Raw genomic sequence first — 22,852 nt, 5'->3', positions numbered from 1 at the left:
TTTGAAGGAACAAAAATGCAGGTGGTCCAGTGACCGAACCCAAGGTACCTACTGTGGGACTAGCCCGGGGGCATATACCGCCCAGCCCAGCCATTTTCCAGCTCTGTGTATGCCATTCAGAAGCTGTTCATCGTCTATGTGCCGTATTCATTAAATGCCATTATTTGATGCTGTATGGATTTAGTTTTTAAGTCCCCTCTGATTCAGCTTTAACACAGACAAAGGAAATAAGCATTTATGTTTAGATTTAACTTTTTTTTTGTGCAAAGTCAATGATTACAAAGAAGTGCAACTGCCCTACTGCTCCACTACGTTTTGACAATGACCTTTGACTCTCCTCTTCACCAGTCTTCACCTCACACTCCCGCCTTCAGGACTTTGCTCGCATTGCACTCCACATTTGGAAATTGCTGCTCTGCCCGACCAGACCCGTCCCCAAACTAACAGCTTTCAACAGCTCCCTCTAACCTCACCTTTCACACTTGCCTAACTCGCCCCATATTAAGACAATCCCTCCTCTTGCTCCACCTACCCCTTCCTCTTGCTTCCCTCCACCCCTGTTGTCTCCACTTACTTCCCTAATCCGCTTCAATTTTAACTCTGGCAGCCTTGACATTTCTCTGCGTACTATCTCCTCATCCTCTTTGTAATATTTTCCTATGTTCTACTTTTATGTTTTATGTAGTTGTTTTCTCTAGTGTCCTTTGTACTGATTTTCACTTATTTTATTGTTTCTCTTGCCCCTTACTTATCTGTATTTTATTCTGTTTATTGTGTGTTGATTGTGCAGCGCTGCGAATTCTGTGGTACCCTATAAATAAAACAAGAAGATGATGATGACCTATAATGTTGCATGGGCTGAATAAAAAAACTTACCAGGATAGACATAAAGCTATACTATATCTGGAAAAAGTTACTGAGTTGATCGGCCGAATGGTTCTTATTTGCTGTCAAATTCTTTGTCTATGTTTTTTAAATCAAAATCAAAATTATTAGAATTCTATAATAATTATAACTGTAATATAGGTCTCCAGCAACAAAATAGAAGGAAGGGGAAATAGAAAGTAAATCTACAGTTTGGGGAGGGAAAACAGGTCTCTTAAGGCCTAGCACGTAACATTTAAACTCATAATAATCACTGCTGATAAAGTACCAAGCTTTGAAAGGTAGTATTATTACCAGAAGCTAGAAGCAGAATGGGTACTTGCAGAATGCCATTGTCAGGAAGAGAACAATAAAGTTACTAGCTCCCCCATGTCCATTGAAAAGTGTGTGATTCTCAATTCTCAGTGAGATCATATTTGGTGTACCTGGTGTATCCTAGTAAGAGCTGTAGAAGTATCAAGCAGCACAGCGTAACAAATATATAGTTGACATGCAGGTTGTGATGAAAGAAATTGGCTTATTGCAGCATAAAAGTGAATGCTTAGCCGTACCTCTCAATATTTGGGTAGGCGGCATCGGGGAGTGGCCATGTCCAGATGGCAGCATAGCTAGCACTTTTGAAGAGCTAGACTGTCCCTTCCTCTCCTCCTCTCCAAACACATTCATTTAGTTACCCATTCAGCGCTAGTCTGCCATGCAGAGCAGCGGTGAACAGAACACTTCCCAACTTTCCCTTGCGCGGGGTGATGACACAGAGCCCTTAAATTGGGACTGTTTTACCTACATCGTGACAGTTGGGAGGTATGACTTAATTTAAGCTTGACTAAGAAAATGAGCATTCATCCTCTACTTAATGTGCACAGAGAGTATCCTTCCCCCATTGGCAGCCATAGGTTGCACTGAAGAACTCTCATCGCCAGATATATTGCACAGAGGATCAACTACCCCATGACCCCTTTGCTGATTCCCCATGTCCTCACAATGCCTCCACATAGTCTATAGAGTCTACATGATCATTCATGGTTATACATATCCCTGAATGACCTGACACCTACAATGTCAATATTTAAATAGTTAAAAGATTGCTATGACTACTTGCTTGCTCAGTATATATACCTGCCCACCTCTTCTGCGGTGGCAAAGTTCTTTATGTAAATATATAACCTGCAGCTTCTGTGCCTATAATTCTAGTAGAAGTCAAGGAAGCGTTCGATGATCACATAAAAGCCGCAGGCTGAGTTCTTTTATACAGGTCATGGAACTCCAAGGTAATAATAATACAGCTAAACCAGGCACACATAGAGACACACACACATTTATTTATTTTTATTTTATAAAGACAATTTTAGGTAACACAAAGACAATACATATCAGTTACTGTGGTAACCAGTCAAGTGATCTTCTGTGTGCAACGGCACCAGGAATCTGACATTTTCTCACCATTTTCTCTGAGTTCCTCACTGAATTTGGCAGCATAAAATATAGCTGCCCAAATCATGGAGGTGCTCAGAAGAAATGTCAGAGTCCTAACGCCATGGTGAACAGCAGGTCATATGACAGTTGCTACCAATGTATACTGCTTTTCACCAAGGATCACACTTGAACATAGATCACTCTTCTATACTGCTACATCTGTCAATGACACACACAGAATAAACCCACTCACAGTCTGCTAAACTACTAACACCTGTAGAGTATGCCATCCACACTAGTCAAAACAAAGCACAATGGCCCTAGCAACAACTATGTGGTCACTGCAGCGTAACTAATAACAGGATTAGGGGGTATATTTACTAAACTGCGGGTTTGAGAAAGTGTACATGTTGCCTATAGCAACCAATCAGATTCTACCTGTCATTTTGTAGAATGTACTAAATAAATGATAACTAGAATTTGATTGGTTGCTATAGGCAACATCTCCACTTTTTCAAACCTGCCGTTTAGTAAATATACCCCCAGGTGTAGTGTACACAATACAATGCAATACAATAATAATGCAGACAATATAATATAATATGCAATGCAGGAAAGCAGTGAAAAGCAATACACAATTAAAGGTTACCCAACTAAGCCTACCTTTAATGGAGGCATGACTGAGGTTTCTAGGCAACAGAGTGCACACAAGAATACCTCTGTAATAATGGTGCCAGAAGGCCTTATCTGTTTCTGGAACTGTGAATACCAGCTGTTTTCTTGGATGCGGCACCGTCTTCTTGCTTGATCCCAGCATCTACTTGCTTGATTCCGGGGTATTCTTGTTTGACTTGCCGACTGCCACTATTCTCCGAGGTCTGATGCTGTTTTATCCACTGGATCTGAAGTCTTCTATCCAGAGCTCCTTCCAGGTCTCTCTGTACTGTTGGACTGTCTAAATATAAGCAATTGTGAGGTGGTGGGGACATGATACGGCAAGCTCCGATTGGCTCGCCGCAGCACCAAGATTCAAACTGGCCACCGAGACTCAAACTTTGTTATTACAAGGAATAATGCAACCCCTACAGTAAATTATTATGTGTATTAGAAGTCAACTCAGAATTCTGTGACCTTTATAAAAGCACTCGGCTTGCAGCCTTGTATATGATTACAAAACTCAGTGACTTTTAATATCCATATAATTTACTGCAGGGAGTGCATTATACCATGTATACATTCAATCCAGTTTTTACTTGTATCACTCCAAAACAGTTCTGTGAAATTCAATCTTTTTTTAATGGTATTTTACAATCTAACAAATATAATAAAAACTTTCACATAAATAATTATTTAATATTTTTTGTCACTTTTTCTGCTGGGAACCCGTATTGGACTAACAGATTATTGTTTGTTTTTAATGTGAATATGTACAAAAGACAATATTTTCCTTTTTAGCTTATGCTAAGAAACAGTATTAATGAGAAAGACGAATAAAATGATTGCAATAATCTATGGGGAAGTCACAGGATTATCTTGAAAATATTTAGTCATTTAGAGAGAGGTTTTTAAAACTGTTTATAAATGCAGTGTTTGGCATTTTAATAACAACCCTTGGTGGACAGAAGCCTACTTAATGGGCCTGATTCATTAAGGAAAGTAAGTACAAAAAAATGAATGAATTTTCTCCTGGACAAAACCATGTTACAATGCAAGGGGTGCATATTTGTTTATTATTTTGCACATAAGTTAAATACTGTCTTTTTTATGTAACACACAAATACTTGATAGCTTTATGTTTATACTGAAATTTAAAGTTGATCTAGGACATGCCCTACCCCAACTATAAATCTGCCATCAAGTTTTAAATTTCCCCTCCAATATAACATGGTTTTGCCAAGGTGCAAAGTTACTGATTTTTTCTTGCTTTCCTTTCCTTAATGAATCAGGCCCAATAAATTTATTTAACAAGAGGGCAGACCAGTCTTATCTATAAGGCAGTTGAAACACACAGTGCTTTTTAAGAGCTATTTTTCTAACCTGTGCTTGGAAAGGAAATTCTTACTCAAACTTGCATCCGCCTGCACCTGTGTTGTATTTTCAACATGTATTGGCAAAAACACCTGGGAACCGGGATTGTATTTAAAGCCACTGATGATGAGGACCAGTTTTGCTCAATCCCCTGCCCCAGCTTAATTGGTGTTACCCATATATGGCAACTTTTAAGATTTCCCGGGGGAGAAGTCACGTGACATGGGGTAGGAGGAGGGCGTGGTGACAGTGTCGCATTCACAGCATTGAATGGAGGGGCAGGGCTTCATGGCACAATTAAGCCCCGCCCCTACATTCGTTACTGTGAATTCCGGCCTACTCTTCCGGGAGTACGTAAGGACTCCCACGAAATACGGGTGCGTCCCGGGGGGATTGTGGGAGGTTAGGCAGGTATGGTGTCCCCAGTTTATTATACCTTCTGTATACTTTGTTCTGCGAATCACTAAGCAAGAGAAGTAAGAAAATGAAACAACATGATATTAATAACAACATTAAAACTTCAACTTGTATATGTAAATGTAACAACAATAAAACAGATCTGACAGTATGAGTGAACCTGTCTTATCGTGACTTTGTTTAATTGAGCATAATTTGATCTGTTTCCCACCCTCCATGATAACACGGATAAACTCTAATCCTGAACGTCTATGCAACCTCTGCATGGGAAGCCAGGATATACAATTAGAGGGACACTCCCTGATATTATAAGGCTATATTGTCAGACAAAATAAAAGTTTGGCACAGCTTCAAAATCAACAGTATTGAAAAGTGTGTTTTCCTAATCTCAGTAAGTCGCTGCTGACAGCAGAGTGGTAACAACATAATGATTTTAAGTTGATGATTTCTAGTGAAAAACTAAAGATTGCTTAAAAAACTGAACAGCTTGTATGATCCACATTTTATACTCCATTGGTTTAATATATGATAACGGCATATGACACTATAAAACATTATTGCAATATAACTGGTATCAGATAACTTAATGAAAATAAGGAAATATATATTTTAGGAAGTCTGGTTAAAAAAGTGGTATAAAAACAGCATAAAGTCTCTTTTTTCCGGTGTAAAGTTATTTTCCTGGGTGTAAAATCCCCTCTTTTCCTGATTTAAAAAACTCATCTTTTCCCTGGGGGAAAATCAAAATTTCTCAGTAATCTTATAGCTGCATTGAAACTAATGGATTACGACTGGTCGGAGCAATTTAACATTTTTGTATCATTTTCTGTATAACTTTCAGTTAAATAGAAGTTTCACTCCAGTATAATCATTGATTATTTTCATGTCAAATAAAGAATACTGCTTTACATTATTAGAAATAGAGATATAATAGATTTAAGTGGGGCAGAAAACCAATGGAAAGCCAGATCAAAGATTTAGAATTATATATATATATATATATATATATATATATATATATATATATTATAACATTGACACATCTGCTGTCACAACACCCAAAACAGATGGGAAATGTGAGGTTTTGTAGATCTGTCACATAGGAACAGAATGAAAATAAAGTGACAATTCTTAGCTGCGTTACATCGTTACATAACCAATGGGATACATGTAGTTGGACAATGACTACAAACATGGGCAGATGATTCAATAAAAATGTTGATGTCAAACATGGGCAGATACGGTCATTTCCCAACCAGGTCTGAAAGAACCTGATGAGATTTTGATAAGGCTCTATGGCAGTGGATTCCAAACTTTTTCAGTTCAAGGCACTCTTAGGGCCTCCATAATTTTTCAAGGCACCCCTAAGTCAAAATAATTACCAAGTAGTCCCCCACCTTGCTTACCACTGGCCCTGTCCGAGGCACCCTTGTGATATCGCTGAGGCACCCCAGGGAGCCTAGGCACACAGTTTGGGAATCCCTGCTCTATGGTATTTTGGGGATTAGGCAAATTAAAGACCAGTCACTAGCAAGACAAAGGTTTTTGTATTGCATTTCTAGGGGTATATATAATTGTTAAAAAATACACCAATCACCTGGCCCGAATATTCTTAGGTTTGAAACTGTATTTTTCTTTTTCTATGTGTACATGAGGGACATACTACATTGTCCCCTACAAGAATTTGCTTGTACTTGAATCACATTTGTAAATAGGCAAAAATAATGAATCATTTTCAGATTATGTCTATTACAGCTTGTGGACATCTATCCCATCCCAATGAATCATGATTTTAATAAGAGTCTACTTTGATCTCCAGTGCTTCAAAGACTTGCCAGTAATTAACAACTTCTTAAGCAATCTAAGCAGGTCAAACAAAATACATGTGTAATTTCTTTTATGTTTGGACTATAACTGTGGTTTAGCTAAGTATCAAGCTAATAGTTAACTAATGACAACCATATATAAATGAGCAGAATACAAGCATAAATTACTACACAAAATAAACATTAAAACAGACAAATTTTGTAATAGCAGCTAAGAGATAATGAGATATGACATCAGCCAGCAGAGAGAGCAGTCAGGACTGACATACTAAGCTGTCCTATGGCTAAGCACCTTATTGGATTGCCATAGATCACAACCAATCAGATGTTGCTGAGAATGTCCTGGCCAGTTTTGTCTGCTGCTCTCTCTGTTTCAGCTCAGGTCATAATACCAGAGCTAGATATTAACATACGTTTACTTAAGTATGGACATTTGAATAGGAGCAGAAGTTTGTACCGGCCGATAGGAGGAGTTGGACGAAGCAAGGGCAGATACAGAGTATATAGAGAGTATATACACCGATTCACCTAGTTTTGCAGAGCAGAGAAGACATGACATCTCCTTTCACATAGCACAATTATTGAATTAACATAAAAAGTGGAGATGGCATATTGCGTATGGAATTTCTTGCTGTACAGAGGGACCCTTGGCATTTCTATTCCTCAAAAAAAATGTTGCATAAAATTCAGAGCTGGCAATCCTATACTCTTATGGGACCCATTTTTCAGTGCAATGCACTTTGGACTGAGAAATATATCCTTAGGTACACTCTGGGCAACGTAGCACATATAATTAAAACAGTCCCATTGTCCCTTCACTTTTATGGTTTATTTAACCAAGCAGTAATTTAGAATAAAAATGCAAAAAAAAAAATGAATGAAAGGGAAGGTTGTAAAGTGGTAGGAGGATGTGACATTTACAATTATGCCAAGAGCAGAGATGAGTCGTGCACCTTGAAGCCTGTTAGGCGGATCAACCAGGCACACCACTGCGATAGCAGGGTGTATGGCAGCGTGCGGCCAATGCTCTCCGTAAATTATATCTTATCTCTGTTTGTGCGGAAGAACAAACGTGAGGTTTATAGTCTCGGATTCTAAGTAGAAGGGGCAGGGGAAGACTGGCCTGGGGGACAGGGGGGGGCATCTGCCCACCGGACCGGTCCCATAATGGGCTACTTTTGGCTGGGTCACTGGGCCACCTGGGCTCACTTTGTTTTGGGGAGGGACTTTAATGGACGTTTAGTGAATCTACAAAGAGAGTAGCTTCAGATCAATGCAAGAGAAATATATTCAAAATAACATTACAAACACAGTAGGAAAATAGTTCCAGACGGCTTTAAAATTTAAAAATAGTATTCTATAATGTGCTGTAAGCTGCTTTGTCATAGAGGGAATTAAAATCTACACAAAAAGGTGCACTCTTCCATGTTATATGACATCTTGCAGATCTGCTGTCTTTTCCCTTACAGCTTGTAGCATATTAGTGCTATTATCTTAAAGATGTGTTGTCAAATCAGTCATTGTAGACCTGTATTATCCAGATACAACACACATATACATATTTTTAAAAGAATGCGATAGTGCAGTCCTGTCCAACTTCTTGGATATGAGAGGCCAAATACTTTACCTTACATGGTATAAGGAGGGATAGCATGATGCGAAGAATGGATAAAAAATGAATAAGTTGTACGGTGTGTAGGTCATGGATTTAGCCAGCGCTAGTGCCCACAATATATAATACATAGTGCCCACAATACATAGTGCATAATACGTAATACATAGTGCCCACAATACATAGTGCATAATACATAATACATAGTGCATAATACATAATACATAGTGCCCACAATACATAGTGCATAATACATAGTGCCCACAATACATAATACATAGTGCCCACAATACATAATACATAGTGCTCACAATACATATGCCTGCTACTGCGTGTAGTGCTGTTTACCATGAACATTTCTTTCCAAATGCTTGTGCCCACCACAGCCAGTCAGTTAACAATTATCAGCCCCATCCCCAGTGATATACACAAGCTGTAAATGAGATGTATGGGACCTAATAATAACAAAACTAGGTAATGTTTTCTAATGAAAGTTGAAGTACAGGGTAATTCAAAAGTCGCAGTACACCCTTTTATTTCAAAAACTCTACAGGAAATTGGGAAACCTGAATACTCCAGTAAGGTATGGGTGACGTGGTCTATCTTTTACGGTATGTACCAAACATGGGCGCCATCTTGAAATCGGCCAATCGTGTAGAGTTTTTGAAATAAAAGGGTGTACTGCGACTTTGAATCACCCTGTATATTTGTGCATAACAAATTAAAATGTGGCAACTGTTTCTTACTTTGAGTGAAGGCAGCCATTTTGTGTGCTAAATCAAATAGTCCTATTGAATTTATGGGCCACATATTGAAAGATATTGCTTCAGTCCACTAAAATTGCTGACTTTTACCTAAGTAAATCATCTTTTCATAATATACGGTTCCTAGTAATTCGATAAGGTTTATTCCAAAGAATATTGGTTCTGATCACAAAATGGCTGCCTCCACTGTTCGAGTAACAGGTGCACTTTACATGTGAAAAGAAACATCCAGGTCAACTTGCCTCTTACAGTGATCAGACATGTTATGGGGCATATATTCTGGCATACAAATTAGTTCCTCACAAGTGCTGAAGGTGTCAAATTAAAGAATTTGATATATGATAGGTTATATGATCATTCCATATGTTCTGTAGCTGAATTACGAGTTACTTTAAAAAGTCGTCATGGTAGACATAAAAACTATCCAGAATAACAAACTAGCAAAGGCTTGTATGTTGTTATTGAAAAATATACTCCTTGATTCTGCATAGTATATTTTTTACATTAATTAAAGGTGTTCTCCGGGTGAAGAAATATGAGACCAGTATATTGGACCTGATTCATTAAGGAAAGTAAAGCAAAGAAATTAGTAACTTTGCACCTTGGCAAAACCATGTTGCAATGCAAGGGGTGCAAATGAGTTTATTATTTTGCACATCAGGAAAATATTGGCTGTTTTTTTTCATGTAGGATGCAAATACTTGATAGCTTTATTTTTACACTGATATTAAAAGTTGATCTAGGACATATCTTACCCCAATTATAAATCTGTCCTCACGTTTTAAATTTACCTCCCCTCCAATGCAACATGGTTTTTGCCAAGGTTCAAAGTTACTCATTTTGTTTTGCTTTACTTTCCTTAATGAATCAAGCTCCTGGGGGGTAAATGTATCAAGCTGAGAGTTTTATAGAAACCAATCAGATTCTAGCTAGCATTTTTTAGAATGTAGTAAAGAAATGATAGCTAGAATCTGATTGGCTTTTCAAACCCACCGGAAAACTCTCAGCTTAATACATTTACCCCCTGGTGTTTAAATAGCATTGCAGATAATAAACATGGTGGCTACTAACTTCAACTGCTTTATGTCTGATAAAGTAAAAAGAAGTATCAGCAAGCTACTTACTGCCTGACTCACTGGTATGTCAGATTGTATATCCAAACTCTGATCATCTTTACAGCACACAGTATAAATCCTTCAACAGTTTCCGTGTTAGCTGGCCTATAACACATAGATGCTCTAGGACTTGCTCTAAGAATACACACCTTATTGTTACTGAAGTATTATTATGGTTGCCATCATGTCTTGCAGGGACACACCTAGAAAAAAAGATCCACACATATAATTCATCTTGGAAAAGGGGTTTGGGAGGGGATGATTTAGTAATATTCTTTTTCCTGTAGCATAAACCTGTTATTTACAACTGCAGTAAAAGAGCACACCTTAGTTTATGTATATAGCTGTTTGTTTATGTTAGGGAGAGTTATAGGTGGTCTCCATATGATAAAATATGTCTGCTACAAATGCTTGGAGCTAGATATTACAGTACTCCTTACTGTAGGAAAACTCTTCCATTGTTCTCATCTGCTTAATGACTTGTAGAGAATCTTCAGGCAGGACTTGTGTACATAACAGTGATGAGGGAATCCCTGTATTTGCAGGGGTAAATGCAGGATTTCTAGAGGGTGTTCCATGGCACCAGGCATGACCAGTGTGTAAGGCGGTGGCGATTATTTTAGACAGATACACAGGCAATGTTGTGTGCAGTACTGTTAAGTGCACGCAGCGCTGCCTTCAAGAACAGAGCAGTGCGATACGGACATGCCCCAGAGCTTTATAGCCACACAAAACTGGGACTGCACCGCCACAATCAGGACAGTTGGCAAACTGTGTTGCTCTCTCCTACCTGTTCTGGCAGCTTTTACTACCTGCGGCTGCTGGTGTCTTAGATTCAGTTGCTTCTTGTCTGGATTCTGAAATGTTGGGTACATATTTGGAAAAAAAGATAGGTATATGATATATAGAAAGCTCCAACTAGACCTGATGTTAAATCAGCAGCACCCACGATTAATAATTTGGCCTCGGTCTCCCTACAACCAGCCCCCACTTTTATAGCATTCACATTTAACGAAAAAGCTATCCCCCCCCCCCTTACCCAAACAGCCTAGCACAAATTAATAGCAATTACAATTTGATAAATATACCTATTTGTCACAACCAGACCAACATTAAACCAAATGGTCAAATGTCAAACTTACCCAACCAGATTTCTGGTTAAATTGGTAGAGACCCTGTCAATTGGTGCTCATGTTCGGACCATGTGTGGTGAAAAGGAGCATAGAATACTTAATACAATGTCAAATTTCAGAGCAAATTTATACTGTATTCAATGTAGCCTCATTAAAAGTAGCCTTCCTCCTAGACATTTCTGTAAACTGTATCTTGGTCAGCCTTCAAATCTTTTCTTATTGTCAGAAACAACAGACTATTGTTTACTGATAAAGTACTGTAGTTATGAGTTATTATTTAGTAGTTGCAAAGCTAGCACTCTTCTCTTCCTGTGATTCCTGGTCTGCCACAAACACTAAAATGTTGCTGCATAGACTGTGGTTATGAAGGTCTCACCTGGGACACATTCTGGACACACAGTAGCTGACAAAGAATTCTGGAATAAGCACTGGCTCCAATGTCTGTTTTTCTTGGTCCGCTCAGCAACCCTGCTGCTAGGCTCCAATCCCAGCTTGTAAACCTCGGAAATCTAGAAACACTCTACAACTGCTTTTTCAATTACCTTAAAAATAGTGGTGTATTACATTTACTACATACCATAGTGGTCCATGGTAAATTATCCCTTTTTTCCTGTCATCAAGAGTATATAACTCAAATTTCATCTTTCCTACATTATCTGACCACACACATGTATCACCTTTCATCTCTTCTAGGCCCATATTATACTTTCTTTCCTCACCAACACTCTTTAAGTTAGTAGAGATATGAATTAGATGTACATCCTAAGTGAAAGTGCTTACAAGACAAGTTAGAAAGGTGCAGCTCAGGATATGTGGGACAGTATACTAAACTGTCCCTTCCATATCACTAGTTCTCCATAACACTATTTTCAATCTAAAAATCACTGTATTCAATATGTAGGGCTCAGAAGTGTGAGGAAAAATTGAATTTGGGAGAAAAAAACTTTGCATGAAGAGTCAGGGAATGTGAAGGACCTATATATTTGTAGGATGGAGGACAGCTTGGAGGACAAAGTTATGAAGGAAGTTAGAGGGATGACTGACTTCTACAGTGGGGACATTTGGAGCATGGGATATGTTAGTGAGGAGATTGGAAGACGGTGATTTCTAGCAGGAAGCGTGATTGACAGAATGGTATATAAATAGCTGATGATGATGAAAGTGTTTAGAAAAGGGAGCAGAGAAAATCTGAGCAGGGACTGTGAATTGCAAGAGAACTGCATTAGAGAACAGGTCATTTTAGTAGGAGGGAGTATGTCATTTTGGATAAAGACTGATGCACATAGTAGGAATATCCTAGAATTGAGGTAATACACTTAGACATGGAAGTGATCACTTGATCGTGATAAAGATCTGAGGGGATTAAACATTATTCAGAAGCTGTTCTTTGTAAACAGGACAAAAATTCCTATCTGAAATAAATACTTTACCTTAGCTGACTGAATGAGACCATGCTTTATAGATTATTGTAGTGTGATGCCGCATTAATAGGATATACCTTCAATGCCAGCACACCAGTGTCCGATGAGCACAGCTCCCATTCACTGAAGCCCTGCTATGCTTCACAGAGCACTAATGAACGGGACATACTTCCCAGCTTTCCAACCCATGGAACAAAGCTGCCCCAAATGCGACAGCGAGACAAGGCCATCAAACCTGGACTACCCTGCCTAAATCAGGACAGTTGGGAGGTAGGGTATAGTATTCTAGCATAACCATATAAAAAATGAACAGAAACTAAAATTAGCTCTAAATTCATGAGCACTCTCTAATTTTACATACGCATCTCCCTTGTGATATTTAAAATGACCATTATTAGTGTTACAATTTGCTACCTCTAGAGTGTCTCAGCAGCTCACTGTGCTGTAGTATGCTTATATTATGCTTATACGTATGGTAGGGGGTGGAGGTGATTATAAAAGTCTTAAAGAAATGAAACCTCAGTCAGGAAACAATTAAGTTTCATACAGAGAAGTATTAGTAATACTGTAATTGATATGGTTTAAAATTTTTCTTTGCTCAGCAATTTATCTGTTGGATGAGAGTCACTTTTTTATTATGCTTACCTTGCTGAAGTGGATGATTGTGTGCTCATTCTTGTATGCAACAAGTGATGTCACTAAGGTCAAGTATATATGCAATATCATCTTTTTGTAGAACTTTGGCATATATTGTAATCATGATGCAATTCATATATCAGAGACTGTCAAGAAAGTGTCATTTCCAGTCAAATGAGGTCCAGTCCTTTCTCACTTATAAATACTAAAGATATGTCCAGACATAGTTATTTCTCATTTTAAAAATGCCATATGTCTTTATTCCTACACACCATATACAGGAGCATGGCAAGAGCCAATGCTTATTTTCAATGCTTGTACCTAACACTTCGACAAATATGCAACTAAAATAATCTTTCTGGACTTTGCTCTTCTGGAAGAAACACACAGCTAATAAACTATATGATCATGATTCGGGACATACTTTCCTCACCTACTTACAGTAGGCAATCAGAGGTGACAACATTGATTCTAAAAAAGGTTAAAAGACAAATCGGAGATAAATAAAAATACAAAATTAAGAGTCCGTACTAGTTTCATTTTAATTATCAATGTATTATATGTCTTGTTATACTGAAACAATTGTAAGAAATAGTACAACACCTAGGGGTAAATGTATTAACTTCCGATTGTAGCAAATCACTGATATATGGTGACTTTACTAGCCAAATTTAAAACGGCAATTTATTTAAAGGCAAGTTTTGCCTTTAAACACATTGCTGTTCTTAATTTGGCCGACAAATTTGCAGAATGTCGGCGATTTACTGGAATCGGAGGTTAATACAATTACCCCCTAATGTATTTTGGTAAATTTAGGGTCCATATTCTTTTATACACTAGAAGGAGAAATGATACATGCCATATAATGATTATGAGTAGACAAGTCATATAATGCCACTTCCTACTACTACCTTCATTGTAAAACTTTCAAAATTCATTCACTTAAATTCCCTCTACATTTTTCATATCGGCACTTCTAAATTTCCCATTCAACCACTGTATATATACTGTACACAGGGCCGGTGCTAGGGTCCTTGGCGCCCTAGGCACACTTTTACATCCGCGCCCCCCCCCCCCACCCAGGTACACTTTCACATCCGCCCCCCCCCCCCCCAGGCACACTTTCAAAATCCGCGCCCCTCCCCACGTCTTTCCTTACCTTTACTTGCCGCCATAAAGCTGCTCCTCTCTGCTCCGTCTCCTCCCCTCCACTCACTGACAGTGTCGGGCCGTGATGATGATGTCACGCCCGACAGTCAGTGAGTGGAGGGGAGGAGACGGAGCAGAGAGGCGGCGGTGGTGATCCATAGCCCGTTCCCCCCTCGCCGTGTATTTATAGGAAGCTGTGCGGCGGCCGTGGAAGGTATGGTCAGCGGTCGCCGCACAGTTTTAAAGTAATTTTAATTCTGTGGCGCCCTCCAGAGCCCGGCGCCCTAGGCAACTGCCTAACCTTGCCTAATGGGAGCACTGGGCCTGAATGTACAAGTATAAAATATATATAAATATAAGTTATTTATTTATTTATATCCAGTACAAGATTCATAGGAAAATTGCTTAATTTCGAAGGAATGCATGCAATGTTTTATGTTTTTCATGCAGTTTATGGAATTATTATTATTATCGTAGGTTTGTAAGGCGCCACAGTGCCCCGCAGCGCCGTACAGTAGGGGAAACAGTACATACATAAAACAGGGACATACAATGTAGACAAATAAATGTAATTTATCTCTCGCTTTTCCTCTGTTATTGGCAAAACATAAACATAAAACATAGCTATTGCATACAACACAAATCCTTTCATAAAATTTTTGAGGGGGACCCTTTATTTTCTTATTTTCCTTGTAATTAAACAGCAGTTATTATCATCAACTTGCCGCTGATGACTGCTGTGCCTTTACTGCAGCCTGCATCAAGATACAAGTAAAGTCTATATTGATGCACCCGCAAGTATTTTGAGTGTACGTATGGGATGGAAAATTGTTGCCTACTGTAAATGAGGCCTTTATATTTAATCTCATCAGACCCTCCCATTCAGTTACATAAGATGTTGTGTATCTTGTAGATACCAATTAAAAATAGGACACTGTTGACAGAATAAGCTAATGATCTTTTCCATTCCTGTTAGACCAGTCATGTTGGTCTCAGATATACTGGCATTACATCTATGTATATTGGACCTGTCCCAAACCAGTGATTTATTAGCAACATTATCTACTTATTATTTATTATTACTATCGGTATCTTAGTAATAGCAAACATCCAATTAACTTAAACAGAGTAAGAGAGGATGAAGGTATAAACAATGTGCAGTGTATATGGTTTCATTATGCTGTGTGACGTATATGAGACATGAAAATATATGGAATATAACTGACCTATAAAAATGAAAGTGGTATCTGTCTGTCTGTCTGTCTATCTATCTATCTATTTATCTGTCTGGGTCTCTATCTGTCTGTCTGTCTATATGTCTGTCTGTCTGTCTGTCTATCTATTTATCTGTCTGGGTCTCTGTCTGTCTGTCTGTCTGTCTGTCTATCTGTCTATCTATTTATCTATCTATCTTGCCTGTGTGCTTGTGTATCTGTATTCTGTATATCTGAGGACATCACTGTTGTCCACTAAAGCTGGGTACACACTACAGAAATTTCCACCAACTTTTTATGCAGAGCGATTTTACATGCGATCGATGATCCGATCACTCGGTCCATGGACTGCATACACACTAGCCTTGTTAAGGACGATAAAGGGAAGAGCGGACGTCCCTTTAGCGACTTTTTACAGCCATGTTGTCGTAAGCAATGACTGTAATTTCGTACTCACTGTTGTGGATCGGTCGGAAGTTTATACACACTACACAGCGGGAACGAGAAAATATTAAACGGTACGACCAACCAAATGAGGCGATAATCGTCCATTTGGGCAGACTTTCGAACATCGTGTCACTGCACACACTGACCCGACTTTTAAACGAGCGGTCGTATGTCGGCTGTTTGAGCCGATTATTGGATGAAAACAGTGTAGTGTGCACCCAGCTTAAGAAGTTTACCATCTGAGACTGTAAATTAAAACACAAACAAAAAGAAATAGCTAAAACTAATGTAGCACTTGTGCTTCCAGCACTGGCAACATCTCCACTTTTCAAACCCGCAGTTTAGTAAATCTAGCCCCAAATCTCTATAAGGCTCTATTTTGTTTTCGTTATATTTCAGGCTCTACCTACTCTGTGAAATTCCCTAATAAAGACCTTCCCCTAGTCTCTAAACTTTGAGCATTCTCTGAAATGTCACCTCTTACAGAGAAGCTTATCAAATTTCAAAACCACCTCCTTAACCCCTTTAGAATATTTTACCCAATTACCAGCCCACTAGACACTTTATTCATGTTCTGACTATAATCAACAACCTACTGACCCCCAAGCCAATATTCTTGTGTAAATGGATCATATAGACCCACTATGTACTTTTTCCCATTGTGCACCTCCACCAGCTTACTGTGGCTTCCTCTCCTGAACAGACAGTTGCTGTTGTCATAGTAGTAGTTCATTGTGTGCAGGGTGATCATTAAAAGCGTTTAGATGCCTAACTATGCTTATCTGTTCTGTGTTGCTTTGATTTTCAATATGCTAGGTAATGCCTTATTTTTAGGTTGCAGGTGTCAGTGCTGCTGTTAGTGTCTTGTAGCACTGCCTGGAAGGTGCCTTTAGATACCTTTTTGAATGATACATCTCCCTGCAATATTGTAATCAGTAGATAGCCATTTAACATACTACACAAATTGACCCAGAGTGGCAGAGATATGCTATAAATTAGATTATTAATCATAGTTGCCTACTCACCCGGAATGTCTGGAAGACTCTTGACTTTTTGGGAGTTCTCCCGGACTCCCGAGAGAGCAGGCAAAAATCCCGGATCCAGCTGTCTTCGCTGTTGAAGAGGGTGAGGGCGGGGTTAAATGTGCCATCGTGGCCCCGCCCCCCTGCATCGATTGGCGAAAATTGCCTAGGATTGACAGGGGCGGAGCCTACCGGCGCACCACGCGTGGCCAAATCCCCCTCGACGGATCCCCTCCCGGACAGCTGCCTTGGCATGTATGTTATTAATTGTTTATAGAGTTCCCCATTCTGTCCATGGGGAACCTTTGCCAGAGGCCCCAAGTGAAGGCTACTGCCATAAATAGCCCCAATACTAAAATTAGCCTTTCTCCTGCGAGAAGTGCCGATAAATAGGCCCCTTTGCCATGTTGATTTATGGAAACTTAGATATTTTAGCTGGTCAGTCTAAACAAATAACTTAATAAATTGGCTGTGTGAGGCATTATCAGTGTTGTATCATCACATTGCTTCCACTATGATGTATTGGCCCCAGGTTACAGACCAGCACAGGGTACTGCAATGTCTGCAGTATTTACTAAGTGTGAGATCACTATCATTGGATCACATCCCTCAGGGCACTGCTGTGACAGAACGTAGTAACTCTTATTTTATTTTATTCTCATCATAAAATCATTGCTGCAATGTGAACTAGAAGATCTCTATTCAAACACAAATGTCAATTTTAGACAACAGCTGTCTGTAAAGCTTGTGTTCTTGTCCTATGCAATGTCTCCTCAAGTTTTCTGTATTTGAGTTATGCCTTCTGTTTGTTTGCTATTTTTTTGACCTTGAATAAAACAAAATAAAAATGTTAATTCTTGTGTTTAATATTTGTACTTATTTTAGGCAATAAAAAACATGCAAAAATGGATGCATTGTGTGTCAGATTTGTTGATAATTGTGACATTGAGGAAGAGTTTTTAATTAGTTTATGCCAGTGTTTCCCAAACCCAGTCCTCAGGGACCCCTAACAGTGCAGGTTTTCCAGGTGACAAGTGATATGATTACCACCTGTGGATCTTTCAAAATGTGTCAGTCAGTAATGAATACACCTGTGCTCCAGCAGAGAGATATGGAAAACCTGCACTGTTAGGGGTACCTGAGGACTGGGTGTGGGAAACACTGGTTTATGCTGACAAAGGGAATGCCAAAAACAACACACACAAAACCTGTGCTTGGTTAAACAGTGAATATACCTTCAGAATTTAAATGCTTTGATATTATCCACATTTTTGTTTGTTGGAATAATGACAACATAATTCATATTTACGATTTTATCCATACTATAACATAGTGTACATATTAGAGGTTCTGTCCTACAATAAATACAGTGACACCAATTTGTAGGATGAGATAAGATTTAGGACTGGCTAGCTCTTACAGTATATACCGTATTGCTTCGATACTAAGAAGCACCTTGTTTCCTATATAATCAGCTCTAAAACCGGGGGTGCGTCCTAGAATCGCGGGTGCGTCTTTAGCGTTTTTTTCATAGGACTCATTCTTAGTGTGTGACTTACAATGGATGGAGTCTTACAATGGAAGAAATACAATAGTAATGACATGCTTATTTAAACAGAATATATTGTACATACCCTAGAACAGACCTAAGCAGTGTAGATCTCCAGCTGCTGTGGGACTATAAGTGCCAGCATGTTCTGTAACAATCTCTGAGGCCCGGGGTAATGTGCAGTTTTTTATCTAAAGCACAAATGTGTAAATCTTCCCAGAAGATACCATATCCTGGAGCTCATTAATCTGCCTTTCCACATTCAGACAGATCTTAAAGCAACCTTACCTTGTCTATAAAGTGTATTTATAACTGAAGTACAAAGCATTATTAGAGCTTTAGTCCTTTTTTCTGCCTATACATTTTAAACACTCTCTTTACTGACTCATTGCCTATCTGTCTGCTTTTTGTGATACAATATTCCTCTGACTTCTGTTTGCCTCTACCCATCCCTTGCTCTCCTCCCCCTCCTGTGCAGTTTAAATATCTGGGATGCTTGTATGTCTCCAGGTGGTTCTGTGAAGGGAGAGAGCTGCATAACTCGCCTGACATTATCATCACCTCCGAGAGCGACGGTCTTCATGCGCTTGTCATTGCTGAGGCCTTTGAGGACGACACAGGACGCTATACTTGTGTGGCAACTAATTGCCTCGGCTCTGACACCTCTTCAGCAGAAGTATTTGTGGAAGGTAAAATATGATTTGGTTAACATTTTAGTAACAATATTTCTGTATATATTTTGCTGACAAACTATTGTTTGTCTATAATCATTAAGGTATATTTATAATTCAGTTCATATCAAGAGCTGAAATAATTAAGTGTATTAAAAAAATAGAAGGCAAAATTATTAACAGGGTGCAAATAGACCAAATGTTCAGTAAACAATAGAACTCAATGAGACATTTGCTTTGATGAGTATAGAACAAAATAGACAATCAAAGCTAATGACTGGTAGGTTGCTATGGAGCGTTGTGCACTTGTGCTATCTGTACCATGTTAGAGGGCAGAACTTATTGGGGCTTATGTAATAAACCGTATATAATAAAACTGTAGAATTGTACACATAGTGCTATTTTAGTATCCTCTTTGAATGTATATACTTTGATATGCAAATAATACAATTTATACAATGATCATTATTATTTTGCATTTGCATAGATAGTACACACCTTATGTTTTCCAATTTTGTGGGGAGCATACAGTCCAAAAGAAGGAAATTATCCGAAAACTGAAGGGTTGGACTGGTGGAACTTGTGTCTTTTTTATAACTTCAAAAATTATGTACTTGTATAGAATACCCAATACTTATTCCAATGTCAATGAGCTTAATAAAAAATATATTTGTCACGGTTTTGGAACAAATGTGTGTGATAGCATGGCGTTATTAAACTGGATCATCGTTAGAAGGTTGGCACCTTACTAATTAGTTTGCCTGATTTATAACATGTGCTCTGTAATATTATTTATCTGACATAAAATGACAAGACAATTTATACGCAAACCATAACTGTACAGTTGGAGCTACTGCTTGGAGTGTTACAAGCTACAAGTTCACACCTGGAGAGGTTCTGCTGTGTCATCCTCTCCTGGAAAGGTCTTCCCGTTGCTTTGCCTGTGATACAAGAACGCCAAGTCATGTATGCTGAATTAGGGCCACACAGGAAATACTTTCACATGGTTAGTGACATCAACTGCATCACTGGGGCACCCAACAAATAGCCAAAATATTCTCTGTGTAGTAACTATAGTGCTCTTATATGTCAACATGGCTCAGAACTGGCTAAATATATATATATATATATATATATATATATATATATATATGTATATATATATATATATATGTATATATATATATATATATATATATATATATATAGAGGGTTTTGTTATTTATTCTGTTGATATAAGTGGAATGCATGTGTAAAATTCTCCGCATTAATTTAAGGTGCCAGTTCATCCGACTCAGAAAGTGAAGGATTTTCTTTCCCATCAAAACCAGGAACGATGCCACAGTGAGTAACATTTTTATTCCTTTTCTTTGAGAATAAATTTTTTTTAGACGTTAATAACATTGACATGATGTAAGTAATGGTTCATAATTTATAAATGGTTCCTCTCTCTTCCCATCCTTGTACTTGCTCCTCTTTAGCGTGGTCCCCTCCACTGACTCCCCTTGTGCCTGTAGTCTGTGTGCCCTTGCTTTAGTATGTAAGTCTTACGAGCAGGGCTCTCTTCCCTCCTGTTCCTATACCATTTCTTCTCCTCCAATGTCGCTGTATGATCTATGCTTGAAGCTATTGGAGTCTTGGTATTACTAGTTGATTGTTCTGTACTGTTCTACCCTCTATGGTCAACTGTTTGTATTCTGCACGGCACTACAGAAATCTTCTGGCGCTTTATAAATAAAGGATAATAATATTAATAATAAAATGGTTCATAGATTCTCATTTTCAGGTTTCTGTGTTTATTTACAAATGCTAAGCAGGGCGGCCTTTAGCATCCTCAAAGACTCACCTGGAGGCTGATGAGTCTTATTAGACAATTGTGCACATGTGTAGTGTACACATCCTCCCTGTAGAAAGCTGCTCGTGTGACAAATGGCAGAGGACACATAACACCATAGAAGCCAATATGATCCTTCAGCTACAAAGTCTTTGTTACGGTCATTGAACTTGATTCTTCCCCTCTGTTGGGTGGTCTTGCATGATGTTTTCATGTGCAGAAATTGGCAACAGCGCCAGTACAAGTAGGTCTGCTGTGTAAGAACAGACAGAGAAAGTAAAACCCTTATATGTACGGAGTTGTAGAACGCATGTGGCGCCCTTTGAATAAAAGATAATAGTAATAGTGTTGAAGTGTTATAGAACTCAGTAAAAGTTTCCCTTCTATAGCATGTAGACAATGTAAGTTTTAAAGGGTCTTCCTAAAAGTAGAATGAAGAAATATACACATTACACCATATTTTTAGTTTTGTTTTAATAAGCACAGAGTGATGAAGTAACATCAAAATTAATGGTAGGAAAAATATATTCTGACCTATGCACATAAACAGTATTACATTTATAGCTATAGCTATTGCATACAAAGAGTTAATAGCCTGGCTCAAGGTTTATCCCTTTCAGACTCACATGAGGTGTGACTGGCTTTTTTCCAGCCTAGGGCAGTCTGTCTCCATATAAAGAATCCTAGAACCTAGAATCTTAGAAAGTAAATATCAAGCGCTTAACAGCAGTGATTCAGGTGTCTGCAATCAGACTTGACATATTCGGAAACTTCAATAGCAGTTACCGAGCAAAGAGTCACCGTGTTCCTGTCAGAAGATTAATCACCCGCCTGTCAGTTATGCAAGTCTCTTCTCAGTGTCAGAATGTGTATAAAGAATCCTTTATCGGCCAGGCTCATACACAGTATACAGTGAATGAAGAGGTGATAAAATACACAACTGTGAAAACATTTCACACATTTTATTAGCTTGCTTTTACTGTAATAGTATTGTAATACTAAGTCGCACTAAGGTAATGAACCACGCTCAGGGGAAGGTCCATCATTAAATCACAAAATTATATTTGTGTGTGATCAATATGTTTCAGATTTATGTAGATTTATTGACTATTCTACTGTACTACTGGTCAGTACTTCCAAGCACAAGTATACAGGCATACAGCGCTAGTAGTTTAAAGTGCAGCTGAGAAGTGAATAGATGAATATAGATCGACACAGCGGTACAGCGTTAGGGAAAGCAATGGCAACACGGCCCCTGGTACCCACTGGCTTTGGGTGTCCACTGTGGCCCCAATATACTACATGGCTTAGGACTGTTTGCTTTTTTTCTTTTTACCTTTAATTGCAAATGCGAAAGCACAAGCATTTAGCAGTTGTAGGATGCTTTTTATATTGGGAGCACTGTGCGTTGACACCACTTCCATGAGAAGTCACAAGTCTCTGGTATCCACCCAAACAGGCCCTACTGTTGTGTCTGCCTTTTCTGGGCAGCCCAGGTTTTAGCTACATCACTGATACAGATATATAGACTGAGTGACTGACTCATCCTGTCTACTTCCATAAGCAGGACTGTACCACCTCCTTCCTTCTTGTGGGGGATTAGCTGAAAGTTGGAATCTCCCAAAATATATTGTACTCTTTATAGTGAAATGTAGGTCATACTTGCCTACTTTTGACAAATTGTATCCGGGAGAGGGGCGTGTCTAGAGGGCGGGA

General features: G+C 38.7%; 1 protein-coding gene across 2 annotated transcripts in view; it reads left to right on the top strand.

The window, feature by feature from the left end:
* The window catches only part of PALLD (palladin, cytoskeletal associated protein), a 291,751-nt gene that overhangs the window by 106,150 nt on the left and 162,749 nt on the right, over positions 1 to 22,852 (top strand). For both annotated transcript variants that reach the window (XM_075197829.1, XM_075197835.1), the window contains exons 2-3: positions 19,142 to 19,320; positions 20,580 to 20,646. In XM_075197829.1, coding sequence (XP_075053930.1) covers positions 19,142 to 19,320; positions 20,580 to 20,646 — 246 coding nt within the window. The remainder of the gene's footprint in view (positions 1 to 19,141; positions 19,321 to 20,579; positions 20,647 to 22,852) is intronic.

Source organism: Mixophyes fleayi, chromosome 1 (genome assembly GCF_038048845.1).
Source record: "Mixophyes fleayi isolate aMixFle1 chromosome 1, aMixFle1.hap1, whole genome shotgun sequence".
Taxonomy (NCBI): Eukaryota; Metazoa; Chordata; class Amphibia; order Anura; family Limnodynastidae; genus Mixophyes; species Mixophyes fleayi.
The sequence above is the reverse complement of the archived record's forward strand: the minus strand, read 5'-3'. Positions and strand labels throughout refer to the sequence as shown.